The sequence below is a fragment of the Callorhinchus milii genome, unplaced genomic scaffold, assembly GCF_018977255.1.
Source record: "Callorhinchus milii isolate IMCB2004 unplaced genomic scaffold, IMCB_Cmil_1.0 Scaffold23, whole genome shotgun sequence".
NCBI lineage: Eukaryota > Metazoa > Chordata > Chondrichthyes > Chimaeriformes > Callorhinchidae > Callorhinchus > Callorhinchus milii.
In genome coordinates, this window is record NW_024704764.1 from 108,134 (window position 1) to 134,681 (window position 26,548).

The following is a 26,548-nucleotide window of genomic DNA, read 5'->3' on the forward strand; positions in this document are numbered from 1 at the left end:
AGCCCGCGAGCGGCGCCGGGCAGTGGCTGCAGGTGCTGTTATGAGGTGATGGATGTTCATCCGTTACGAGTGTCTCTCACACCAACAACTCACTGACATTGTCATTATTTCCTGCAACAATATGTCTTTGTGAAGAGTTCTTACTCTTTTCTCCCCTTCCCCTCCGCGCGCTCCCCCCCGGGGTGTTGGGGGCCTCGGTCGAGTCGGGTGGGAATATAACTCGAGACTGCGGCTCGGGGTCGGGCCTCCCGGAGGGCATTAGGGTGACTCGGCCGCGCGGGCCGGACGCTGGGCAGGAGATGGGGATGTTTCTGGCCAAACTGATGGGATTCTTCTGTAACCAAGGTAAGGGCGGGCGGTTTGGAGTCTTCCCCCTCTGTGTAGTGACTGTCGGTCCTCTGTGTAGTGACTGTCGGTCCTCTGTGTAGTGACTGTCGGCCCTCTGTGTAGTGACTGTCGGCCCTCTGTGTAGTGACTGTGGGCCCTCTGTGTAGTGACTGTGGGCCCTCTGTGTAGTGACTGTGGGCCCTCTGTGTAGTGACTGTGGGCCCTCTGTGTAGTGACTGTCGGTCCTCAGTGTAGTGACTGTCGGTCCTCTGTGTAGTGACTGTCGGCCCTCTGTGTAGTGACTGGGCCCTCTGTGTAGTGACTGTGGGCCCTCTGTGTAGTGACTGTCGGCCCTCTGTGTAGTGACTGTCGGCCCTCTGTGTAGTGACTGTCGGCCCTCTGTGTAGTGACTGTCGTCGGCCCTCTGTGTAGTGACTGTCGGCCCTCTGTGTAGTGACTGTGGGCCCTCTGTGTAGTGACTGTGGGCCCTCTGTGTAGTGACTGTCGGCCCTCTGTGTAGTGACTGTGGGCCCTCTGTGTAGTGACTGTCGGCCCTCTGTGTAGTGACTGTCGGCCCTCTGTGTAGTGACTGTCGGCCCTCTGTGTAGTGACTGTCGGCCCTCTGTGTAGTGACTGTCGGCCCTCTGTGTAGTGACTGTGGGCCCTCTGTGTAGTGACTGTGGGCCCTCTGTGTAGTGACTGTCGGCTGGGGAAGCGCGGCATTGTCAGCATTGCCGTCCTTCACTTGAGGTGATAAACCGCGCTCTCGCTTGTGCCCTGTCCGGGGCGGACATTAACGATCCCACGGTGTTGTTGGGAAAAGAGAAGTAAATTTCTCTCTCCCGGTGTTCTGGCCGACAATCGCCATCAGATAAAATTGCTCGTTCCCTACATGGCTGTTTGTGGGATGTCGCTATGTGCAAATTGGCTGCCGAGTTTGTCTACAAAACATACAGTCACTGCATACCCTGTACTTTGAGATGTTTTGAGTCTCAATACAAAGACTGTATGAAATACAAAGATTATTTTGTAATACATATATATGTATAGGTCGGTTGCACTGTTCATCCTTTTTGTTCACTCCATCTCTACCTGTTGATGTGAAGCATGCTGTGGGATGTTGGGTGGGGAGGGGGAGATGCATCAGAAACTTTCTGCGTTCCTCTCCTGCAACACCTTCTACTTATATGACCTGTTCAGATTTTCACATTTTTCGATTAAATACTGATCAGAAACATCGCCTGACTGGAGTCTCTCCTCTAGTTTCAGTCGAGAAATACAGGGCCCTGTGTGCATTACACTGTCAGGGTAATGTTGTTATCTAATCTTAAATGGCATTGTAAAAATCTGAATTGAAGAAATGGATAATAAATTGAAAATAAAGAATTGGTCATAAATCTCTGAAAGATAGATTCAAGGCATGTGGATTCAGGCGTAACAAACCAACATTTTAAGTTTTATCTAGTTCATCCAGTTAGGACGTTGAAAGTAAGACTGTTTATTATATTATTATAGCAATAATCCTTGCATTTGATATAGAGCTTTTCACGTCTTCTCGATGTCTCAAAGCTCTTTACAGAATATACTATAAAGTGAATTGACTGTATATTTGTGGGCGAATCATGGCAGCCAATTGCACACAACAGTGTCCTACAAACAGTCATGGATTGAAGTGAGCAGTATATTGTTTTTTTTCTTGAGGGGTTATTATCAGGCATGTTGAGTAACAAAACTTGCACCCAACCAGGACTCGAACCCAGGTCTCTCACTTGCAAGGCGAGCACTCTAACCACTGAGCTACAGGACTTCACCACATAAACCTGAGTATAGAGTTATATAGAATTAATAGTAGATCTGTGTTCAGTTTATGTGGTGCCACTACTGTGTATACCATTGCAAATAGTTTTGAATAACTACTCATTTTACTGTGAAGTATGGAAGACATTTATGTCACAATTATGACACTTGGAAGAGGAATAATAATATTTGCATTTGGTTAGCACCTTTGCAGGATTTACTGTAAAGTGCAGTAAGTGCTGGTGGGCAACTGCTTGACGGTGTTTCAGTTTCCCGTGAATATTTTCTTCTTGGTGAAAGAGGCAGTGAAATGTATTCACTGCCCTTAGAGGTGGCTGCTTTTGCAAAGCTTCTCTCGGAGCAGAAGCCGAATGGCTGCCCATCAACTCAAACCACTTTTCACCTTGGTAACCCAAGCATTTGGCAGCTGTGGTTTTCTGCCTAGTGAAGCCCTGACCCCACTTTCGAGTAAAGTATGTGAACAGATGCAGTTTGTTTACTTTCCTGCTGTCTACTGCCATCCCATTAGAGTTGTGAGAGGCAGTGGGGCCACCTGCTTCATGATTCCTCATTCAACCAGTCTCACTTTTGCTCAGCTGTCATGTCAGAGCTGACCAGCGCAGTCACTGTATTTTGTTAGTTCCTGAAATTATATTATTTTGCACAGTATCGTTTTTTAAATACTCACTGATAGTGAAACAGCTAGATGTTCAATTTTAAAAGAGAAACCATCACTTTGCGCCTTCAGCTATCTCTCTCGCACTCTGTTTTTGTAAACAACAACAAGGTTACACTTGTCTTTCACGTCGGGAGGACGTCCCAAGGTGCTGGACAGAGTAAAGCACTCTGAGTGGTTCTAGAAGGAAAATGCTCTAGTTTTATAAAAGTAGCTGAACACCGAGTAGAGCGTCTTGTGAAATATTGCTTCCATTCAATCTCTGTCAGCTGTTTACAACTTTGCGGTGTCCCTACATTTAAGTTTAGGCTTCAGAGTGTTTGCTTCAGTACTTTTTTTNAAATGTTGACAAGCAGCCTGCTTCAAATAGGGATTTTCAACCAAACCAAATGTGTTTTGACAAGTTTAGTGTATTTGCAAATGATGGTAAATCATTGTACCATTATCAATCCGCCTGCATCCTTGCATGGCCCAGCTCTACATGCCCATCACCTTAACCGCAGTCCTGGCTCCCAGTATCCTAGCAGGTCCTTTTCCATCCCCCACTCACTCTGCCTCACCCCCTCCTTAGCCTCCTTCAAGTCCAGCCTCAAGACCCTCCTCTTCGACCATGCCATCGGCTACCCCCCTTCCCCTCCCCTCCCTTCTCCCCCCACCCCCCGACCCCAGCTCGGGTCTGAAATGCTGTACTCTGTCCAGCACCTTGGGACGTCCTCCCGACTTGAAAGGCGCTATGCAAATGTAATCTTGTTGTTGTTGTTGTTGCTATCACTTCAATAGCAAAAGTAAAGAAAATCTCCAAGCAAGTTTTTCTGAATTTTAATCTCTTGTACAACCCTGGCCAGATGCTTTCTTCTGATAACTCCCCGAGGATCGAATCTCACCATACTTGCTTCAGCAACTTTCAGTTCCTCCACATTTGCTCGTCATTTTTCAAAACTAGTTAATTTGTTTAGAGTGAATCATTATGGGTGTGCAAAGTTGCAGTGCGAGAGGCAATAGAGCCCTATCAAATAGCTTACTTTTTTCTGTTTTGACATCTATCAAGTTATGAATGTGTATGTTCCTTTGTTATAAATCTTATTCCAATGACTCACCGAATGAGTTGCTTGTGAAGCTACTCTTATCTGATGCGCATACGTATGAGCAGCTTCAAATTGCCATCTATTTTACCAGGAGTCAAATACAACCAGAGCTAGTTGGGTTAGTGAAGGACATTGTTCTGCACAATGTTTGCCAGTAAAAACACACAGTCACTCCACTTCACACCATATCCACACTATATCCTGCGAAATGCTATGGGCCGTCTCCCAAAGGATTATAGGATTATTTATTACAGTGCAAGTCCCAACTGACTTTCCAGTGAGACTTTATTGTTCTTGATTTAAACTTGCAGTGATGTGTGTAGCCTGAGCAAGGAGTGCACTCTTTGCTGTGAATAATGGCGATCGGTGAATAGAGAACTTCAAACAAAGCCAAAGCTGTACTGCTTTACAGCTGTCATCTGAAACTTGTCAGATTTCAGTCCTGGCATCTATGTGTAACCTGCGCCAGTTCAGTAAGTTTATTCTGTCTTTGTTCTGGTAGCTCAGTTCACTGCACTGGCAGTGCTTGTACAACAGGATTAAAGATTTTGATGCTTCTGTTGCTTAGTATGTTACAATAGTTCTTAATAATTAGTTATAGCATTCCTGAACAAATGACAGAGGTATATTGTGTTGCAAGCTCATGCCACAAGATCTTTAACCTCCCCCTGAAAAGGTAGGTGGGACTTTGGTTTAGCGTTGTTTTGGGAGATGTTAGGATGGACACTGGGTAATCAACAGCTGGAATGGATTACCAGGGAGGATGGTAGCAGTCAGTCTGTGAGACTTGTTTGAGAAATTGTTGAATGGGCCTTGTCACCTGATGTGAGCGCGGTCTCCAAGCGCTCGCAAGACGTTGCCCTGCACGAACTGTGCTGTATAAATGCAAGTTGTTGTAGTTCTCCAGAAATGCTATGCTCCTGTTTTGCTGTCAATGTATGACCTTGCTTTTCTTGCCTTTATATGCCCATCCTCCAAATACACAGCCCAAATTGTTTATTTCCCTTGCATTTCCTTGTTTCCATAACGTGGAGTCCTGTAGCTCAGTGGTTTGAGCACTCGCTTTGCAAGTGTCACTGTCAAGAGTTCAGGTTAGACACAAGTGTATCCTGTGATCATCTGACTTGGTGCGGTTGATGGCAGTCACTCTGATTCTGTTTGGTAACAAATCCCAGAAGCTGGAGTAACTTGAACGACCCTCAGGAATGGCTGGGACTGATCGAGCACTTGGTGACGGTAGCCTTGTTGCTAATTTGTCACCCATAGAGCCTCCTACAGCTGGTAGTAGAGGTGAGCTCCCACTGTGTTCGATTGAGGGGGGAATTGTCCTGTGAGTGGTAATGTAACGTGTGCTCAAGGGCTAGAGGAACAATCATGCTGGCTTGCCGTGCCAAGACCACGCAAGTAGCAGAGCGAGTCATTTTAGCTGGTCTGCCCATTAGATCAGATCCATTGTGTCAACACCTCTGAGTGTTACTGACACATAACAGCCCGGCAAACCAAGCCAACCCACATTGCCTCGAGATGGAAAGCTCTGTGTGGGTACTGCAGTTCCCAGAGGTAAATTCCAGTGTGTTCATTCATTTCATGCATTCACCATTCCAACCTGTCTTACACCCCTCCTCCTGCACCATTGTACCCTGGGAGTGTTAGTTCATCTCACTCAGCAGGTTCAGCGGTATTGCTTAGTAAGTTACGCTCTTGCTTTTAATTCCAAAAGGTAGTGGGTTCAAGTCACACATTGACCCAAGATGACACTTCAGCAATGGGAGGAGTGCTACATTCTCACATCGCACATTAAACTGATAATCCATCTGTATCTGTTCAGGCAGACATTAAAGATGCGATGTACGGCACTATTCGAGAAGAGTTACTCCCAGTTGCTGCTCGTTGACAATCCCACAGATAACTTTGGGCATTCAATCAGGGTTGGCTGTGAGACATTGCTGTGCCTAAATTAGCTACCATATTGATGTACAAAATACATTCATTTTACGGTAAAATCCTGTGAAGTGCTTTGTCTTGTTTGACCCTCAACTATCCTTTCTACCCTACATCTGCGCCATGACCCGCTCTGCTTTCCCCCATCTCTTCAACATCGCTTGGCTCCGCCACTGTCTCACACCACAGGCTGCTGAAACCCTCATACATGCTTTCATTACATCGACTCTTGACTATGCAAACTCATTGTTTGTTGGCCTCCCCAACTCCTGCCTCCATAGGCTGCAGATTATCCAGAACTCTGTATCCCGTGCACTAGGCTTGGATCCGTAACTCTGTCTGTCCAGCATCTTGGGAAGTCCTCCCGACGTGAAAGGCGCTTTACAAATGTAATTTTGTTGTGGTTGTTCTTGTTGAGGCATTTCGACCATTTGAAAAGCATTGGCTTGTTTTGTCAGGCGTCTGCCATGTGATTGTGGCTGAATCGTGTCCGTATGCTGCACCTGTTTCCCCAACGGGCTGGGTGTTGGGGAGGGAGCTTGTTCTCAGCACGTGATGAACTATAGCATCTCTGGGAATCCGACCAGGTGGATTCTCTATTCAAATGCTCATTGTCAGGCCTGCCGATCCAGCCTTAGGTTATTGTCTGTTCAGTGCCTTTCAAGTTGAGATGGAGCTATCTCTCTTACCGCATGTGGTTTGAGCTGGAAGTTACGTGGCTCAAATCAAAAACATAGTCTTTACAGTCAATTTAAAAAAAACTAAAATCGTCAGTCTCACCAGTGTCTGAATATCGTTCAGCTTTTGTACTGGAACCATCGCTAAGTAATAGAACCCTTTTCTAGCTCAGCTCCCAATTGTATTGCCAAAGCAAATGGTGTCCTGCCAACACTGGCAGTAGTTTTATGTGTCTTTTGTTTATGATAATATTGAAATATTAGTAGATCTGCCAGACCTAATGGTAGAAAAACTTTTTTATACACAGCTGGCGGAATCTGAGGTCATTTTTTCGGTCCACTCTTGCACCTTACACTGTAATTAATAATAATAATAATCATCCTAGCATTAGATATAGTGCCTTATCACGTCTTTGAGACGTCTCAAAGCGCTTCACAGAATATACTTTAAAGTGAATTGACCATATATTTTGTGGGTGATCCCAAGGTAGTTGTTCCTTCCATGACTCCTTTGTGTATTGTTAGTGGAATATAAAGGGTTAACTCCTCGCCATAAAAGTGTGGAGCTAACCAACCTGGTGACAAATCGTCTGACTGATGGTGTTGCCTCAGCACGAGTTTCCCAGTCAGTAAGATATGCAAACTTTCCGTGCAACGTGACCAATTTGGTGAGATTATTCCAGGCAAGTTCTTCCTTCCTGCTTCCTAATAACCGATTCTGTTGGTTAGAATTTGAATGGCTGAGACTTGTTCCAGCTGACATCAGACCGGTTTTATTTCACTGTTTTATGGCGAGCTCAGTGCATGCCAGGTGTGATAGTGTCTATCCTTGATTCAGTTCTTTTGTTCTACTCCTGACTTTCCTTTCCAGGGTTGTTGCCATCCACACACCAATTTGGAATGGGGGCAATGGGTGGATGACACAATACAATAAAAAAAATTATGTTTGTATAGAGCCTTTCACTTTGAGAAAGGCGCTGGTGAGGGGGATTGATGAGGGAGAAAGAGAAAGATCTGAGTCTTGAACTTTGGTTGAGAGGGACTAAACTGGCAGTCAGCTCGGAGGTGTGTGTGTTTGACAGAGTGCAAGTGAGTGTGGTATGTGTGGGTGGGAGAGGGGGCGGTGGAAGGGTGAGGTATACACACGTTTGAGGGAGCACAAAGGCGGGAGTTATGCGAGTGATGGGATGTGGAGAGGTGGGTGTGTAGTGGCGTAGTGAGTGAAGGGGATGTGAGAGGTGGGTGTGGGGGGTCGTGTGTGTGTGTGTGTGTGTGTGTGTACAGCTGTGTCTCCTTGCTTGTTTGAGAGGCTAGGGGTGTGCTTGGTGACAGCTGCAGTCTGAATGGCAGCAGTCTGCTCTCAAAAGAGAGATCATCTGGAATTCTCAACTTCTCCAAAAAGGTTGACTGGGAGTGGGGGAGGTGATGAGGGGGGAATTTAAGGGACTGCTGTGGGCAGATTTTTTTTATCTTCACTTTCACAATTGTTTTGTGGTGACAGATGGCTGCCTGAAGATTGAATAGAAAGTCTCGTCAGCTGGAGCCATAGGAAGCTGAAACCTCGATCACAACTTTTAACTGCTAATGTTTTCAACACGTAAAACCACACCCCTGCCCCTGCCACTGTTCTATTCCTTTATACCTGTAGTCTTGCTGTCTTTATCCCACTGCTAGCCTTGCCCTTTCTGGGGCAGCTTTACCACAGGTCTCAGGAACTGTGTCTGGAGTGTGGGCGAATGAGTCACTGAAGGCTTCTTCATCTATATGTCTATTTACAACCCATTGCTCTGGCACTCTTGTGTGAGAGCTGAGCGCCTTGGAAAGCTGTCTAGTGTTGCACAGTTTCCCTCTGGGTCCAAAGAGATGTCTTTTGCACTGCTTTTTGTTTCTTCAGTTCTCTAAATACAGTCTGCATAATACTTGGGAAAGGACAATCAACAACAACTTGTCTTTGTAAAGCACCCTTCACGCCGAATAGCGTCGCAGAGCGCTAATCCAGACAAGGTTAGCCTTTAGACTGGGGAAGGACCAACCTATCTGGGGAAACTCCTTCTGAATAGCAGGATCTTTAGTGACCACCTGATCCCCAGGATCCGACTGTCTGTCTACACTGTGATCTTAAAGTCCCAACATGGGGGTTGGACCCACAACCTCCCTCTGAGGTGAGAGTGCCTGAGCCGGGCTAACTCACTATGCCTTACAGCCAATAAGTAAACTTCTACACTAGAATAGAACAAGAGTTTCTGGCAATCAATGTAGTTGCCTCTTTATACCATCTTGTTGACAATTACACAGTCACTACACTTCACAGTAAAGGCCTATGATGTGCTTTGACATGCTTCAATGTTGTGCTTATCAAATGCAAGGATTATTATATACCAAACTATTGAGTTTTCTCTTTCTCCTCAGAGCACAAGGTAATCATTGTTGGACTGGACAACGCCGGAAAAACGACCATCCTTTATCAGTTGTGAGTATGGGCTTAGTCTCCCCATTGGTGGTGGACAGGAACTGTGTAGGTGGCGTACCGTCAGAAATGCCTCAGTGCTCACGTACATAGTCTTTGCAGGAAATCATTCTGTATGTGATGCAATCTAAATAGAGGTTTGAATTTGTTTACTTTTAAAGACAATTGACTGTAGTTTTATCCGAGAACTGAGAAACTGGGTCTATTTGATGACCAGGCAAGTGTGCAGCACTGTACAAAAAGAGCCCACTATTTCTGTCTGATCTCTCTTTCGGCTATTAAATTGACCATTCACTTCCTAGCTGTTTGCGGGACATTGCTGTGCATAAATGGGCTGCCGTGTTTGCCCACAAATACTCGCTGCACTTCACACATAAAATCCTGTGAAGCTATTTGAGACGTCTCAGTGTTGCAATAAGGCGCTGTATCAAATGCAAGAATTATTATTATTTATTATTATATAAATGAAAAGATGATTATTATTCCTACTATGACGTTCACATAATTTTCAAAACTGCTGCTAATCTCTGTACTTGCTCTGTACTTGCTAGCAGGTTGCAGGTTGATTGACTGTTGACATTGCTGGAGGTTGCTTCCTGCTGTATGCAGTTCCTCCAACTGCGCTGGCATGAAGAAATCTGAAGTGGTGAGATCTTAATCCATTTTGTGGGGCCTTGGCCTCAATTCCCATGTTTCAGCAGCTCCTTACCACAGACACTTCAGAACATTGGTGTTTTATCAAGTAGGAACTCTTTATCTCCTGCCTTACCATTGCACAGACTGTCTGTACCCTCAGTGCCCGTGTTGTGACTAGAATGCAGTGAGTGACCCTGACTCTGGGCTTAATAAGGTGCCAGTTGTTCTGTGGTAATCAACAATCTGCACCAGGCCACTGAGTTTGGTACAACGATGAGCTCCTCAGGGATGTGGTGGATGTGAACGGTGACACGGAAATACTCCATAAACCAATATTTAGTCTGTCACTCCCTTTCTATGGAGAGAACACATGCTGTTGAGTTAGCAACTTGCTTGTCATACAGTATAGTGCGGAAAGGAAATTCTAATTGCACTCGGTGCCTTTTCTCGAGTCCCGGCAGTTTTTTGGGGGGAGAGTTCCCAAATTGACCGCTCCCCAGCAAGCTTCCTGTGGGCTCCCTGACATTAGCCACAACCTCCTCTCGCAGGCTGCGGAGGATGTGTAGATTCGCAACTCAGACAGCTTTAAATTCCTGAACGCTTACACCAAAGAGTTCCACTGAGACGTTTCCACATATTGTCAGAACAGATTCAAAACTGCTCCAACCACCTGAGTAAAGTTGTGAACCAAAAGTTTTATTTGCTAACTAACGGTTGCTGCCTTCCAGGGTTGAAACTGTTAGTTTGGGGCCTCAGCTGCCATCTGAGGAGGGTTTTATGTGAACAATTTTCCAACACTCTACCACAAACCTTTCAAAAAGGTACCACTGCAGCTTTGGTATTTAAAGGCTTCTGCATGCATGGCTATTAACATGTTATTGCCTGAAACTTCTGTTTTTCTGCTTCATGTGTCAAAGACACAGACAGGTAGTGGGGTACAAATTCAAAGCCACTTTCAAGTGCTGGATAACTTTTGCACTAAAGAGCTCAGTTGAGATGTTTCCATTCATTATATCTTCTCAGTATATCTGGCACATATTCTCAGTATATCTGGCACCAACGGGTTTAGATTCAAAACAATTCCAATGACTGAGCAACGTTGTGAACCAAAAAGGGGAAGGAGGGGTGGGTGGGGGAGTGCAGTAATCTTATAATAATAATCCTTGCATTTGATATAGTGCCTTATCACATCTTTGAGACATCTCAAGGCACACACAGAATATACTGCAAATTGAATTGACTGTATATTCTTCTCAAAGGGGTGGAATCTAGTAATTTCCTTTTCTATCCTCCATCTCTTTGTGATCTTCTTATACCTTACGATTAATAATAATCCCTGCATTTGGTACAGTGCATTTCACGTCGGGAGGACATCCAAAGTACTTCACAGGATTTATTGTGAAGTGTATATTTGTAGGCAAATACAGCAACCAATTTGTACATGACAATCTCCCACAAACAGCCATGAATGACCTTTTTTTTATTTGGGGTTTTGTTGGCCACCAGGAAAAACTCGCTTCTCTTCTCGAATAGCGCCGCGGGATCTTTAATATCCACCTGAACAGGCATACGGGGTCTTGGTTTAGTATCTCATCTGAAAGACGGCACCTCCAACAATGCAACTCACTCTCAGCACTGCAGTGTCAGTTTCCTTAGAAACCATCCAACCTTTTGGCTGCCGCAGGCCGGATGCTCTGTTTGAGAAAGGTGTGCGAGCTGCAATATTTTGTGTTTCCCTTCCAGAAACATAACATTTACACAGCACGCTGCTGGCTGGGTACCTGAGATGGCAGTGGGAGCTGAGGGAGATGGGATGGGGAGGGGAAAAGACAACAGTAATCCTTGCATTTGATATAGTGCCTTATCATATGTTGGAGACGTCTCAATTCGCTTCACAGAATATACTGTAAAATGAATTGAAGTGTATATTTTGTGGGCGAACTGCAGCAGCCAATTGCACACAGCAGTGTCCCACAAACAGTCGTGGATTGAGTGACCAAATTATTATTATAGATGTTGTAATAATATTAAATAAATAATACAATTATTATTATAGATGTTATAATAATAATCATCCTTGCATTTGATATAGTGCCTTATCAAGTCTCAAGCGCATATAACTATACATATATTCTGAGTTTAAACCAAACCAAGTTTTCTATAATGACTCCCAATAGATTATTACCCCTGGAAAGTGATCCACCAATCAACTAACAACCAGGTTCCTACTTACTGCTAGTTAAACACAGGTGTGTGGAGTAAGCAAACTTGCCCAATGTTTTGCCCTGCCTGGGAATCGAATCCAGGTCTTCTCATTTGCGAGGCAAGTGCTCTAACCACTACGCTTCAGGACTCCACGATGACTAAAAGTATGGTCTTGATGTGACTTGAAAGAGGGCAGGGAGCGAGTTGGAGGGACTTCAGGAATTGAGTTTCAGAGAGTGGATTGTCTGACCTGAGAGTGAACCATGAAATACTGCTCTCTTCTCTCTCATTCACTTTAACTCTCACACATTCTCTCTCAATTACTCTCTCACTATCCCTCTCTCCCACACATACACTCTATCCCCTATCACACTCTCTCTCTCTCACACACTCATTCTCTCAATTCCCCCTTCTCACCTCTTTCCTCTGACACTCTCTTCTCTCTAACACTCTCTCCCACTATCCTCTCTCACACACTCTCTCTCAATCAGTCTCTCCTTCTCTCCCCCAACTCTCTTTCTCTCTCCCCCTCTCTCAATCACACCCTCTTCCCGTCTTTCCCTTAATCAGCCCAGCTTACTATCTGCAGTAGCAGGAGCTGGCGGTTGGTAAGGACAAGGTGGATAAGGAGACGTGCTTTCCTGTCAGGAAGCCCCTCCCTCAGCTTGGGTGCAGAGTACAGTAATAGCCAGCATTATTTCCACCATCCGCCTACGTCCTCTCAACCGCCGGTTCTTGCCACCTCTACAAGAAGATGGTCTGCCCAGGTGGGAGCAGAAATTGTAATCTTGGAAATGGTCTCGGCCCGGATAATATCACCCGCCGGCCCAGATAAAATCACCCACCGGGCCGGATGCAGCCTGTGGGCCACCTATTGGACCACACCGCCTTGGACGATATAAGTTCAGGTCGTGAAGTGGGTCCTGAACCACTACCTTCTGACTAAGGAGACTGTGCTACAACTAAGCCAGGCTGACACATAGTTTAAAAAAGGAGCTATATAATATATGTATATATTCTTACTATGTGCTGGTACCCATGTAAGACTGAAATGTTAGCCTTCTTGATTTTGGAAGGAGGCACTGTGCCCCAATAGGAAGGCCAAGCTCTGAATTTCAGCAATCCAGGGCTTGCTCTGTAGTCTTCTGCCCTGTGTTTGTGACCTCGCCAGTGTACTGAGCTACTGTATATACCCAGAAGTTGTCTCATTCTTCACTGGCAGTGTGTAGGATCCTGGGTACAATTCTGCAGAATCAATGGCTCAGCATTGATCTACAGCTCCTACAGCATTACGACAGGTTATTTGTACATTCTGACGAAGTAAAGGAGAGGACGGATGATCTTGATCTTGAAGTGTCTGATTGGCGAAGTTGCTTGGAGATTATTGTATTTTGGGAGCAGGAAAACTAGCTGCTGTTATTTCTCTGGCCCTTCAGTACAAACCAGCCACCAGCACATGCTATCTGTTAACAATTAGACACTAATTGGCACTATTGACTGATTCACAGCCAAGTATGTATTTTTTTTTGTCAATCAGGTGTGACACATGCAGAAACCCATCACTACGTTCAAAAGCATCCAAACTAAACGGAGTTCTATCATTCCACCTATACACTGAAATTCCCAACATATTTATTGGAATGGAATATGTGTTTTCTCTCTCCTGGAGGAATGCATCCTGTTTACCTAATTCCACAGAGTATTAGGTGCAGATTGGCAAGGGCTAAAGGTTGGAGACTCCAGCGTATGTTTTGGGGTAACTTCTGGAGTCTAAAAGAGCATAGTTTGTCATTGAGAGCACTGTAGGCCAAGCTTTTCCACTGCTTGCCCAGTTAGGACCACCCTACCTGTTGGGCATTGGCTTGCAGGGTCAACAGGAGTTGAGTGAAAAGAGACCCTACCCCAGTAACTGGTCTGTCCTTCCAAGTCAGGAAGGACAGACCAGTATGTATTGTCATCAGCAGTGCCCTGGAGTCCTGGGGACCCACCAGGCTTGATTCTGACATTCCATTGCCAAACTTGTCACCTTGAAGGGAATGTGAACTCCTTTCCTTCCTCCCCTCAAAGGAGGATAATCACTAGTTGGTCATTTGACATCCGACCAGTGCGGGTTCGAGCCAAGAACTCCCTGCAAGCTTTTTGATAAGCAACCCAATACAATTGTGTGAGAGCATTGGCACCCTATTCTTGCCCACTTCTTAGACACACATCCTTTCAGTTGGAGGTGCAGAGCTTGAGCTGCATCTGCTTGCCTCTCTGCAAACCAATCAATGTGGATTTTAATCCTTGATGTACAAACATGTCTTCACGAACTCAGACTGCAGGTAGCCTTTCCTCTTCAGCTGTTTGACTGATGTCTGCCTTTGAGTTTGGTGGGAGGACCTTTATAGGACAGATTGTGATGTGCCAGCCACCTGGATTCTTAAGGTCCAAGTCCAATGCCATGTAACAGGCTTACTCAGCACCAAATACTTCAACATGTGATAGGCTTTGGCAAATAAACCTGTAGCGTAGTGGTTAGAGCAGTAGCTTCGCAAGCGAGAGGACCCAGGTCCGATTCCCGAATGGGGCAAAACCTTAGGCAAGCTTCCTTTGTTCACATGCCTCTGTTTATCAAGCAGTAAATAGGAACCCAGTTGTTAGTTGATTGGCGATTGCTTTCTGGACGTATAATTCCTCAAAAAAAGTCACTGAATCCACGACTGTTTGTGGAACACAAACTGTGAGCAATTGGCTGCTGCGATTCGTCCACAAAATACACAGTCAATCCACTTTACAATATATTCTGAGAAACGCTTTGAGACGACGCAATGACGTGATAAGCTGCTATATCAAATGGAAGGATTATTATTATTCCTCCCAACCAAGTGAGGAATTCTAGATTGCTGTTATTTGTGCTCATCTGTAATATCAGGTTAAAGCTTGAAGCCAGTGACGACAGATATTTTAGTTCACTCTATTCAGGCCTCCTCGTATGCCACGGGTCCCTAACCCTCTTGCCTGCTTTCGTCCAACAGCCTAATGAATGAGGTGGTTCACACATCGCCCACAATCGGCAGCAATGTGGAGGAAATAGTTGTGAAAAATACTCACTTCCTGATGTGGGACATCGGCGGGCAGGAGATGCTACGATCGACGTGGAGCACCTATTATTCAAACACTGAGGTATGCCCCAGCCATCCGGTGGCTGATTAATGGCATAGTGCCTTTCACGTCCCAAAGCACTTAAAATAATAATCCTTGCATTTGATATTGTGCCTTATCACATCTTCGAGAAGTCTAAAAGCGTTTCACAGAGTATACTGTAAACTGTAGTGACTGTGTTTTGTGGGCAAAACGTGACAGTCAATTGCACACAGCAGTGTCCCACAAACAGTCTTGGAATGTGGGAATGTGCTGTCATTCAGGAAGGAACAATTTTTTTACTATATACTACACTTCTTAGAATCATAGAATTATGCAACACAGAAGAAGGCCATTCAGCCCATTGTGTCTGTGCCGGCTCTTTGAAAAGAGCTATCCAAATCAATCCCATTCCCCCACTCTCTCCCCTGCAAACTTGTCCTCCCCAAATAATTATTTACTTCTCTTAAAAGTTGTTATCGAATCGGCTTCTACCACCCTTTCAGGCAATGCATTCCAGATCTGAACAACTCGCTGTGTGACAACATTTCTCCTCATCTCCCTTCTGTGTTTTTTAATAACTATTTTATATTGGTGTCCTCGGGTTACTGACACAACCGCTAGTGGAAATAGTTTCTCCTTGTTCACCCTCATAATTTTGAAAACTTCTATTAAGTCTCCTCTTAACCTTCTCTGCTTCAAGGAGAATCCTAGCTTCTCTAGCCTCTCCTGATAACTGAAGTCCCTTATTCCTAGTACTATCCTGGTAAAATCTCCTTTGCACCCATCCAATGCCTTGACATCCTTCCTAAGTGTGGTGCCAAGAACTGGACACAGCTGAATACTCTCAGCAGGTCAGGCAGCATCTATGGAGAAAAGAAAGTGAGTCCCAGCAACTTCTGTTTTTGTTTCAGATTTCCAGCATCTGCAGTATTTTGCGTTTTGTAGCCAGGAATATTCAGCTCCCATTCCTGTCCTTGTTTCAGCCAGGTCTCCGTTATTGCCACTACATCATAACCCCAAGTGGCAACGTGAGCCGCAGCTCACCAATCTTATTTGTCACAGTCCGTGCATTTACGCACATGCTCTCCAAGACCTACTGAATCTGCTCTGCATTTCTTCCCCATCTAATTCCTCCTTTTTCCAGATTACTCCTTATTACATTGCTATTCGTCTCTCCCAGCCCTCTATGTAACTTGCTTGTCCTCTCCAATGCTATACCATGATCCCTTTCCTCCCCACCCTTGAAATTAGTTTAAACCCTTCCCCATAGCACTAGTTAACCTTCCTGCGAGAACATTGGTCCCAGCCCTGTTCAGGTGTAACCCATCCACCTTGTACGGGTCCCATCTGCCCCAGAACTGGTCCCAATGTTCCAGGAGCCTGAGGCCCTCCTTTCTGCACCATTTCTTCAGCCATGCATTCATGTGTTTGATCCTGCTATTTTAATACTCACTTGCACGAGGTACTGGGAGTAATCCAGAGATCACCACCTTTGAGGTCCCACTCTTTAGCTTTTTCCCTAGCTTCTGATACTCTCCCTGTAGGATCTCAGCCCTTTTTTTCCCTACGTCATGGATCCCAACATGGACCATGACTTCCGGATGTTCCCCTTACCCTGTAGAATGTTTTGCACCCATTCCGTGATGTCTTCAACCCTGACACCAGGGTGGCAACATACCATGCAAGAGTCACGTCTTTGGTTACTGAAACGCCTGTCTACTCCTTTCACCATTGTGTCCCCAATGACAATTGCATTGACATTGTTCCCTGTGTCCCCCTGTGCATCCATTTGCTTTTCACTTCTCTCCCCAGAGGTGCCTTTGGCTCCCCTCTCGGCTCTCTACCCCCTCCTCGCTCCCTCCCTTCCCTCTGACCATTTCCCCCCTGCTCGGGTTCTGCATGGAACCTGACCCAACTATACAAGGCAGAAAGCTTTATGACTATTGGTGATTTCCCGCCCCCCTTCCCTCCTGGAATACTTCCACTCAGTCTGTTCTGGGAGTCGTGTAAACAGGTCACTTTTGGTTCGAGATGGTTGAAGAGGCAGGAATCTAATTGACCAAACGTTATAGCTACCCTCTGAAGCGCACGACCGACCATTGTCTCAAATCACTTCCTTTTATCTTATTTAAACCCGTGAGTTTGATTTAAATTCTGTGCTGACTCTATGGAAGGCTGGACGAGCTCCCTCTGAGCGCTCCATGTCTGCAGTGTGGGCAGCTCTGGCAGGGACGTCCTCCTGACGTGAAAGGCGCTCTATAAATGGATAAATAAGTGAGTCCTGTAGCTCAGTGGTTAGAGCACTCGCTTTGCAAGCGAGAGACCTGAGTTCAATCCCAGGCAGAGGGCGAAACCTTGGGCAAATTTCCTTACTCCACACAGAGCCTAATAATAATCCCTCCAAAACCAAAAACAATAATAAATTGGTCATTTTCAATCCACGACTGTTTGTGGGACATTGCTGTGCGCAATTGGCTGCCGCGTTTGCCCACAAATATACAGTCAATTCACTTTACAGTATATTCTGTGAAGCGCTTTGGGACGTCCTCCCGACGTGAAAAGCGCTATATCAAATGCAAGGATTATTATTATTATTGTCTTGTTGTTGTTGTTGATTGCCGATTCTGATAATGTAGCTTTAACCAAATGTTTGGCAGGGAAATGGGATTCTAGTACTTTGATCAAAATTAAATAAATAATCCTCGCATTTAATACAGCAGATTATCACATCTTCGAGGCGTTTGGAAGCATTTAACAAGATTTTCTGTCAAGCGAAATTACTTCATATCTATGGTTTGTCGCATTCTTCCAGATGTTTTGCTGGGTTTAGTAATAATGTGCGCAATTTGTTTTCAGCCTCTTTTAAGATGTTGTTTTCTGAGGGGTTAGACGGCTTGCTGTAACAAGTCATTGTAAGAAATCTCTAGTTGCACTTTTTTGTGGTGGTGGGGGGTGGTTAGATGACCCAAAGCGTGGTCAAAGTGGTATGTTTTGAAATGCGTCTTGAACGGGATGGAGTGAATTGGAGGGAATCTAGGATGGAATCCCAGAGAGTTTGACTGAGTTTGGAAAAAGTATGTTTTTGGATCGTTCACAGTGATCGTGGCTTGGCATTCCTTCCCTCCAGAATTCCTTCCAAATAGCATCAGGCAGTGGGAAGCGATGTTAACCACAAAAAACAGGCAGGTGCCAGGAATACTTTTCCAAGCTTTCACCCTGTGAAATGTGGATGCTAAAGTCAGCATTCTTTTTAAAGCCAGCCTGTTATTACCTAGCTCCATTGGTTCCTGTAGCTTAGTGGTTAGAGCACTTGCCTCGCAATCAAAAAGACCTGGGTTTGATTCCCGGGCAGGGTAAAACGTTACGCAAATTTCCGTACTTCACACACCTCTGTTTACCAAGCAGTAAGCAGGAACCAGGTTCTTAGTCAATTGGCAGACGGCTTTCTGGGGGTAATAATGCCTTCAATCAAAAAATAATAATTTGTTCATTCAATCCACGGCTGTTTAACACCACTGTGCACAATTGGCTGTTGTATTTTTCCCACAAAATATAGTCAATTCACTTTACAGTATATTCTATGAAGCGCTTTGAGACTTCTTGAAGATGTGATAAGGTGCTATATCAAATGCAAGGATTATTATTAATATTATTCAGTGAAGTGCTTCAAGATGATATCTGAACGGTGTTCTAAAACTTTTCAGAAGTTGTTGAAACTTTAAAGTGCGCTCCAGTATGGCTTACCTTACAGACACTTTCCACTGTAAGATGTATATTCACAGACACACCACTTCACAGTAAATCCTGTGAAGCACTTCGAGACATCTCAACAGTGTTATGCAAATGCAAGGATTGTTTGAGAATGACGCTAATCGATCAAAGAATCACTGAGAATCATGAATATTGTTATTCTCCTGATATAAAGTAATGTAGCACGGACACGAGTGGCCCAACTAGTCTGGGCAATTCTTATATTCCACACCAGCCCCCAACTCTCTCTCCTATCCCCATCTCCGATACCCTTCTATTGCCTTTATTATTACCTATTACTATTACCTTCTCCCTTGTGTGCTTCAAGGCATCTCTTGAATACATTGATTTTGTTAATCAGGCTTCGCGACCACGTCACTCCCACCTCGCTCGCCTCCACTGGCTCCCCATCCCCCAGAGGATCGAATTAAAGATCCTCATCCTCACCTACAAAGCCATTCACGGCCTTGCTCCCTCCTACCTCTCCGACCTACTATCCCCCTACTTACCTGCCCGTACCCTCCACTCCTCTGGCTCCGGTCTGCTCCTCATCCCCCGCCCTAACCGCCCTACCATCGGTGGCCGGGCATTCAGCCTCTCAGCCCCTAGGCTCTGGAACTCCATCCCCAGTGCCTTCGCCGCCTCCTCCCTTTCCTCCTTCAAGGCCAGTCTCAAGACCTTTCTCTTCAACCATGCCTTCAGCTCCCCTCTCGACTCTCTACCCCCTCCTCGCTCGCTCCCTCCCTTCCCTCCCCCTGACCATTTCCCCCCTGCTCGGATTCCGACCCAACTGTCCAGCGCCTTGGACGACCTCCAGATGTGAAAGGCGCTCTATAAATACAATCTTGTTGTTGTTAATCTTAGCTCTCATGAGCTCTCAGTTATGCCTTCACCTCTGCAGCATTCTCCCCCTTGCCCCCTCCTTCCTCAACTTCAAGTCCCTCATTCTTGGTACATCCTAGTAAATCTACTTTGCACCCTCTCCAATGCCTTGACATCCAATTGACCTCCAATGCCGATTCGATAACTACTCTTAGCCGATTTGATAACTACTTTTAAAAATGCGGTGGATGGGTATTTGAGGAGGACGGGTTTGCAAGGTTATGGGGACAGGGCTCGGGAGTGGGATTGGCATTAATTGCTCTATTCAATGAGCCAGTACGGACTTGATGGGCCGAATGGCCTCTTTTTGTGCTGTATGATTCTATGATTCTATCCTTCCTAAAGTGTAATGCCCAGAACTGAACACAGTCGCCGGCTGAGGCCTAACTAGTGTTTTATATAAAGGTTCATCATAACTTCCTGATTTTTGTATTCTATTCCCCTTTATTACAAAAATGATACTTACATTTCATATAAAGCCTTTCATATCTCAAAGAATGTCTCCAAGCGGTTCACGGAATATACCGTAAAGTGCAATAATTAATAATAATCCTTGCATTTGATATAGCTCCTTAACATCGCTGAAACATCTCAAAGTGTCTTACAGGATATACTGTAAAGTGAATTTACTGTGTACTTTGTAGTCATGTAGAAGCCAGAATGAGAAGAACCACTTTTGTGCACGTCAAACACCAGCTAATTGGTGCTGTCTTTTCAATCAGTAGATTAGCTTAGTGCCTGGATTGTAAATCGTTTCATTCTGACCTCTTAAAAGGTTAACGTTTAATATCATGTTTGCATTTTAAGGGCGTTTGTAAATTCGCTTCAGTTAGTAAAGGTTCTGGATTGCCCTGAGCGATGTGTGCTGTAGAATCCATCCCATTCACACCGCAGGCCGAGGGGTGACAAAGGGTAGAAATGAATGTTCTGACTGTCGGTGTTTGTCCGATCTTAGGGAAAGTCTGGCAAGCTCTAGCCTGGAGCAAATTTGACATGGCGTGTGGGGATGCAGGTAAATGTGCAAGTGAATGTGACGAGTGGCAGAGAGAGAAACAACACTGAAGCAAGATCGTGTCCCTGGAGCTTTCCAAGTCTCGAATTATTTTGACTTCAGACTGGTCTTGATCTCTAAGGAAAGTTTCTTAAACAATGCTATAATCTGAGCAAAACCTAAAACGCTCCATTGCTTATGTGAAGGGCGCTAGAGGTTGATCATTGCGCAAAATATTGACTGCTCGAGCATTGAAAGTGAGCAGTCAGCACGTCTGACTGACTGGAAAGGCAGCTGCCCTCTGTCAGGTCCTGTTGTTACCAGATGCAGAGTGAAGGTGTAATACAGATTCACATTCACAAGTGCCTTTGGAAGAACGTCCCACACAGGTATACCTGGGATCCCGTCCTCAGGCCCACAATATAAAATAATACTTGTATATGATACAGTGCCTTTAACATCAGGAAGATGTCTCAGTGCGTCACAGAATTTATTGTAAAGTCCAGTGACTGTATTTGTAGGCAAATGTAACACCCAGTTTGTACACAGCAGTACAGTATCTGGCAAACACACGCAGTGCTAGTTTGGACTTTTCTGATTGAAATAACCTGAAAGTGCAAACAGGAGAGTGTAGAACACAAAGGGTGAAATGTGCCAGGAGGAGCACTATTCAGTTGCATTGTTGCAAGACTTAGCTTGTGGGACTGTTGAGGTCAAATCAGTGTGCAGTTGAATGCTACTGAAAAATGGGTGGTTTTGTGATGTAGAATGAGCTGGAGAAAGATAGCCACTGAAGAGATCACTGAGCCATGACTGCATTTAGCTGTTTGTTATAATAGTAAGATGAGAGTAAAATCTAACTTGACTGGATCTTGGTAGATGTGTCCTTAAAGGTGTCCACCACCCTTTAAACTGTAAAATGTGATTATCTGAGCAGTATACATGTGGCACAGAATTCCATAAGATTGATCCTAGAAGAAAATGGCTGTTTAAGTTAAACTTGCTGCATGCAGTATACTGCTGCTGAGATCAAGATGAGCAATGAGAACAAGATCAGTTTAGGATGAAGAAGACCTTTCAGGCTGTTTAATCTCTCCTTTCTATACTCTAACCTAACCGTCCTCCCATCACAGCATCCAGCTGTTTCTTAAATGAATCCCAGTTTGTGGGACACTGCTGTGCACGGCAGCCAATTGTGCACAGTGGTGTCCCACAAACAGTCATGGATTGAAATGACCAAATTATTATTATAGATGTTGTAATAATAATAATCATTCTAGCATTTGATATAGTGCCTTATCATGGCATTGAGACGTCTCAAAGCGCTTTGCATAATATATAATACATATATTATACAAATAATATATATATATACATATATATATTCTGTTTAAACCAAACCAAGTTTTCTAAAATGACTCCAGTAGATGGAGGTGTTTTGGTTGATTGGCCTTTTGATTCATCACACAGCAGTCTTGGTGCTGTTCCCAAACTTATCATAGAATCATGCAGGACAGAAGGAGGCCATTCGGTGCCGGCTCTTTGTAAATCAATGCTTCCAAATCAACCCCACTCCCCCGCGCTCTCCCCATAGCCCTGCAAACTTGTCCTCCCCAAATAATTATCTACTTCTCTCTTAAAAGTTGTCACCCTTTCAGGCAATGATTCCAGATCTGAACAACTCACTGTATGAAAAAATTCTCCTCACCTCCCCTCTGTTTCGTTTAACAACTATTTTAAATCGGGGTCCTCGGTTTACCGACCCAACCACCAGTGGGAATAGTTTCTCCTTGTTCACCCTTTCAATTTGTGTTTGCAGTTTATCATTCTGGTTGTGGACAGTACTGACCGAGAACGACTCACCCTTTCCAAAGAGGAACTCTACAAAATGCTGGCACATGAGGTACATTTGCTGGTGCAACAGTAATAATCCTTCTAATCCTTACGTTTTGCATATTGTAGCGACTTATAATGTTGAGACGTCTCAAAGCGCTTCATAGATTATATATTGTAAAGTGGATTGACTGTGTGTTGTGGGCGAATAACGTCAGCAAATACATTGGACTGGATTGAGAGAGGACACTGGCTGGTACCGAGGTGTCTTCCAGCGGGAGCCCAGGTGGTCTGACATTGGTGTGGGAGGGCTGGCAGCCTGGCGTCAGCATATGGTGGGGCGCGGGGGAGGCGCAAAGCAGGAGTCTGCTGCTGGTGTGAGAGGGCTGGGGAGAGACAAGACACATTGGACGCAAACTAAAGCTGCACCAATGACAGGATCAAGAGTCTCATTTAAGGTATTTCTTTTCAGAAAAAGAAATCCCGACTCCACACTGTTTTAAATTTCTCTTAATATTTGGCTCATTTCCTTTGCTAGTTCAGTGGGTAAATGCCCTTCCTGGGCAGGTTCAGAGATGCTTGTACAGCAGTTTCTGTGCAATGGAATTGATCTGCATTGGAGCCGTAAAACCTCCAACTCTGGGGTTTCTTGGACTGTGTTTCTGTATCTATAGCAGTTTCAAGCAGCTCCCAAGTTGCCTATTTTTTAAGACAATAAAGAATAAAAGCACTTTAAGATGTTTTTGTTTGCTAGGATCTGCGGAAGGCTGCCGTGCTGGTATTGGCCAACAAGCAGGATATGAAGAATTCCATGTCGGCAGCTGAGATCTCCAAGTTTCTAACTCTGACCTCAATCAAGGATCATCCATGGCACATTCAGGGCTGCTGTGCACTCACAGGCGAAGGGTTAGTATTGGAACAACTACTACTACTTACAGAGTGCCCTTTACTAGACACAGCGTCTCGGAGCGCTTAACAGGAAAGTCTTCAGTCGTGATCTAAGAGGGGAAGAAGGGGGCAAGGCCGAGGGATTGAGAAAGAGAAATCTAAAGCTTCTGGGGTAGTGGCTGAAAGCACAACCACCAATGGTAGAGCAGAAGGGATGTGCAGGAGGCTCAAGGCAGTCAAGTGGAGGCGATGGCTGGTGGGTTGGGGAGTAAGCAAGTCAGAGAAGTAGGGAGGTGCTTGGGCGTGAAGGGATTTGTAGACGAGCGAGACGATCTTAAAATCGATCCATTCTGTGATAGAGAGCCAATAAAGCCTGATGAGGACTGATGTGATGGGGTTGAGTATACAGAGGGAATGAGGCAGGGAGTTCCTGAGATGTGGGGAGTAATGGTGGAGGTGGGAGATGTGCAGCAAGCCTGTGTTAGCTGAGCGAAGGGGCCGGCCAAAGGAATAGCAAGTTGTATTTATATAGCGGCATTCAAATAGAATAACACACCCCTACACCCTACCCCACCTTTAAATAGACTTAACACAAGTTCATCCTCAAAATTGAATTTTATTTTCCATCTGGTGTTAATTGTTAGCATTACAGGTATACTGTTATCTAATGTTAACAAGATTTCTTACTAAGAAATGGATAATTCTAAAACCAACGGTGAAGGCCTGAGATTGAACAGCTCCTCTCACGAGTGGGAGCTGTGCAGCAGATTTGGAGAATCTGGGCCGAGGATTTGTTTTACTTTTTAAATTGGAAATAATTTAAACCATTTCTCTTCTCTGCTTTTTCAGGCTGGTTCAGGGGCTGGAATGGATGACAATGAAAACGGCGGCAAAGTAAACCTTGAGCATGTGAACCCGTCGTGGGAGGGGGGAACCCAAAAACACCTTTCTACAAAGAAATGAGAATTTGATAGATGTTAAACACAAAGCAAAGGCACTTGAATAAAGCAGACTTACAAATGCCCTTGGCTTTGAATCCCTGATGGGCATGGAGATGAAGGACAGCTGTCCATGCAGAGCTTGAGGAAGGGACACAGCCAGAAACACTGTGTAGAGAAGCCAGCGAGAGTGAGGAGCTTTACTGGGTGAAGACTCCAGTTTATAGGTTCTGATTACTAGGTGACCTAACTGAATCTGAAAACCACAAGAGGTACTGAGCTGGTTACGAAAGCATCTTTCCCAGTTGCTGTGATTTTTTTTAAAAAATCTGGATTATCCTGGCTGGCACTCGTGATTATCCCGGGAAAAGTGAGATGCCCGGAATGCTGGAAGAGTTTTTATTCTCTTGAACCTCAGGACAGTTGTATCCTGTTTCAACTTGTGTGAACTTCAGTGAATGAGAAGTCATTCTTGATCAGTATTAGTCTGTTGTAGGGCTTGAATGACTATTCGGAGCTTGGAAGCTTCGATAAAGTTAAAGGTTGGATGGTATCTCTCTTGGTTCTGTGAGTTCAAAGCTGGACAGAAGTTATTGCCTATAATCAGGCCAATCCTCACTACTGTGCAAGCTCCGACCTTTCTGCTTCACAGCTGGAGTGTAGAGTTCTGAGCTCGAGGGGAGGAGAGACACAGAGAGGAGTGAGTGAGTCACTGCTTTCAACTGGACCAGGCAGGAGCTTGGGAGAAGGCTCACTCCAGGCGTTGCCTCAATTTCACTTTAACAAAAGTGTACTGAAAAAGGAAGTTACCCCTTTTATTACAAAACCTCTTTGTTTCCCATAACTTTCACTGTCTGCTCCCTGAAGGAGAAGAATCACTGACCACTGAGCCACTCTGCGCTGCCAATGCCAAATCTGAGCTTGTGGGGAGAGGGAGGTGATGGAACTACAGAGAAGGAATGTCCTGGTGGCAGTTTGTTTCAGCACCTTGGGAACATCCTCCTAAAATGAAAGACACTAAATAAGTGGAATATGTTGTTCTGTTTGCTCGGTGCTCCACTGGGAAGTGATGACTTGGACCTCTGATCAGGATACTCTCTCTGTGGGCCTGGAACTCCAGTGAGCAAGGCAGTAAGTGGGCTGATCGATCGCCAGTTTGCATCCTTACTATCAAAGGCTTCTCCACCCAGCTGGCTGCCTGCTCCCCTGTTTCTCTGCCTGGATTTTAACAATCTTAATAATTCTGGGTCCAACTGTAAAGAAATTCTAGCTTCGAGGGAGTTGAAATAGATTTAATATATTTTTGCTGCTCAGTCTGCTTCTCTGCCCTGGGTGCCCATCGTCAGAGAGAAAATGGCTCTTGATATTTTTTAAATCAACAAACCCTTTAGTAAGTTTGAGGCCAGATTGCAGGAGGGAGGGAGACCTGGTGGGGTCTTTTTTTAAAAAAAAGTTATTGATTTTACGTGGCCTCTGATGTGGTATGTTTGATGTGAACCGATTGTACAGGGTGCCCACAAAGTCTTGTTACCCTCTTTTTTTTAACCTACAGACCAATAACTGAACCATGTGGAAGAATGATGATAATTGTATTTAGAAGGTACTTAATTGTATTCAGTCCAAGTGTTTAACTGTATTGGAATTGAAAGGATTAGTTGAGATACAGATCAGCCATTATCTAATTAAGTGGTGGAACAGGCTCGAATGGCCGCCTCCTGTTCCTGTATATTTGGACGTCCAGAGGATTGGTGTGAGTGCCATCATTTTCGTGGCAGATACTGATCCGTCGCCATGTTTGGTGTCACATCTTCCATAACATGGATGGAGCGAGGAGGCAAAGTGCATCTCTGACAGCTTGTTCCAGCTCCTCCGTAGTCTCTTATAACTGTTTTGTAATGGGGGACAGGGGTAACAGGATTTTGTGGACACCCTGTACCTCGGAGCCCCTAGTGATGCCTGTGGGGGAGGTGGGGGGGTGTCAGCTGGAGGGAACGAGAGAGAGAGGCTGAGCAACATGTCTTGGCAAACCAATAACACCACGACTGTCAGGATAAACAGTACTGTACAGTTACTGTTAAACTGAGGATGGATTACACACGCCTATAGCCTGGCCTCAGCTCTGTCAACGTGGGGCTCCCTCAGCCTCTACAACTGCTGGCAGGGCTTGAGTGGATGGAGATATTGAAGGCTGGATAATTAGTTTGCTTTTGTGCTGTGCGTGAAGCCTCTCTTGGGCCTTTGATAGTGTGGCTTCCCTGCTTGTTGAACCACTTTCGACAGTGTTTACACACCTCTGAGTTCAGCTGTACATCCCAGCTGGTAGGAATCG

The 26,548-nt window shown here is 45.0% G+C and overlaps 1 protein-coding gene across 1 annotated transcript; it reads left to right on the plus strand.

The window, feature by feature from the left end:
- Nucleotides 1-224: 224 nt before the first annotated feature.
- On the plus strand, nt 225-24,264 carry LOC103190065 (ADP-ribosylation factor-like protein 5B). Its single transcript, XM_007910700.2, has 6 exons — nt 225-345; nt 8,913-8,973; nt 14,829-14,976; nt 22,380-22,463; nt 23,148-23,299; nt 24,131-24,264. Exons 1-6 carry the CDS (start codon nt 300-302, stop codon nt 24,177-24,179), a joined length of 540 nt encoding a protein of 179 aa, XP_007908891.1. The 5' UTR covers nt 225-299; the 3' UTR covers nt 24,180-24,264.
- The last annotated feature ends 2,284 nt before the right edge of the window (nt 24,265-26,548 follow it).

Coding starts and splice junctions, on each gene's coding strand:
- LOC103190065 (XM_007910700.2), top strand. CDS start 300: ATGGGGATGTTTCTGGCCAAACTGATGGGATTCTTCTGTAACCAAG. Junction 8,974..14,828: donor ACGACCATCCTTTATCAGTT/GTGAGTATGGGC, acceptor TTCGTCCAACAG/CCTAATGAATGAGGTGGTTC. Junction 22,464..23,147: donor ACAAAATGCTGGCACATGAG/GTACATTTGCTG, acceptor TTTGTTTGCTAG/GATCTGCGGAAGGCTGCCGT.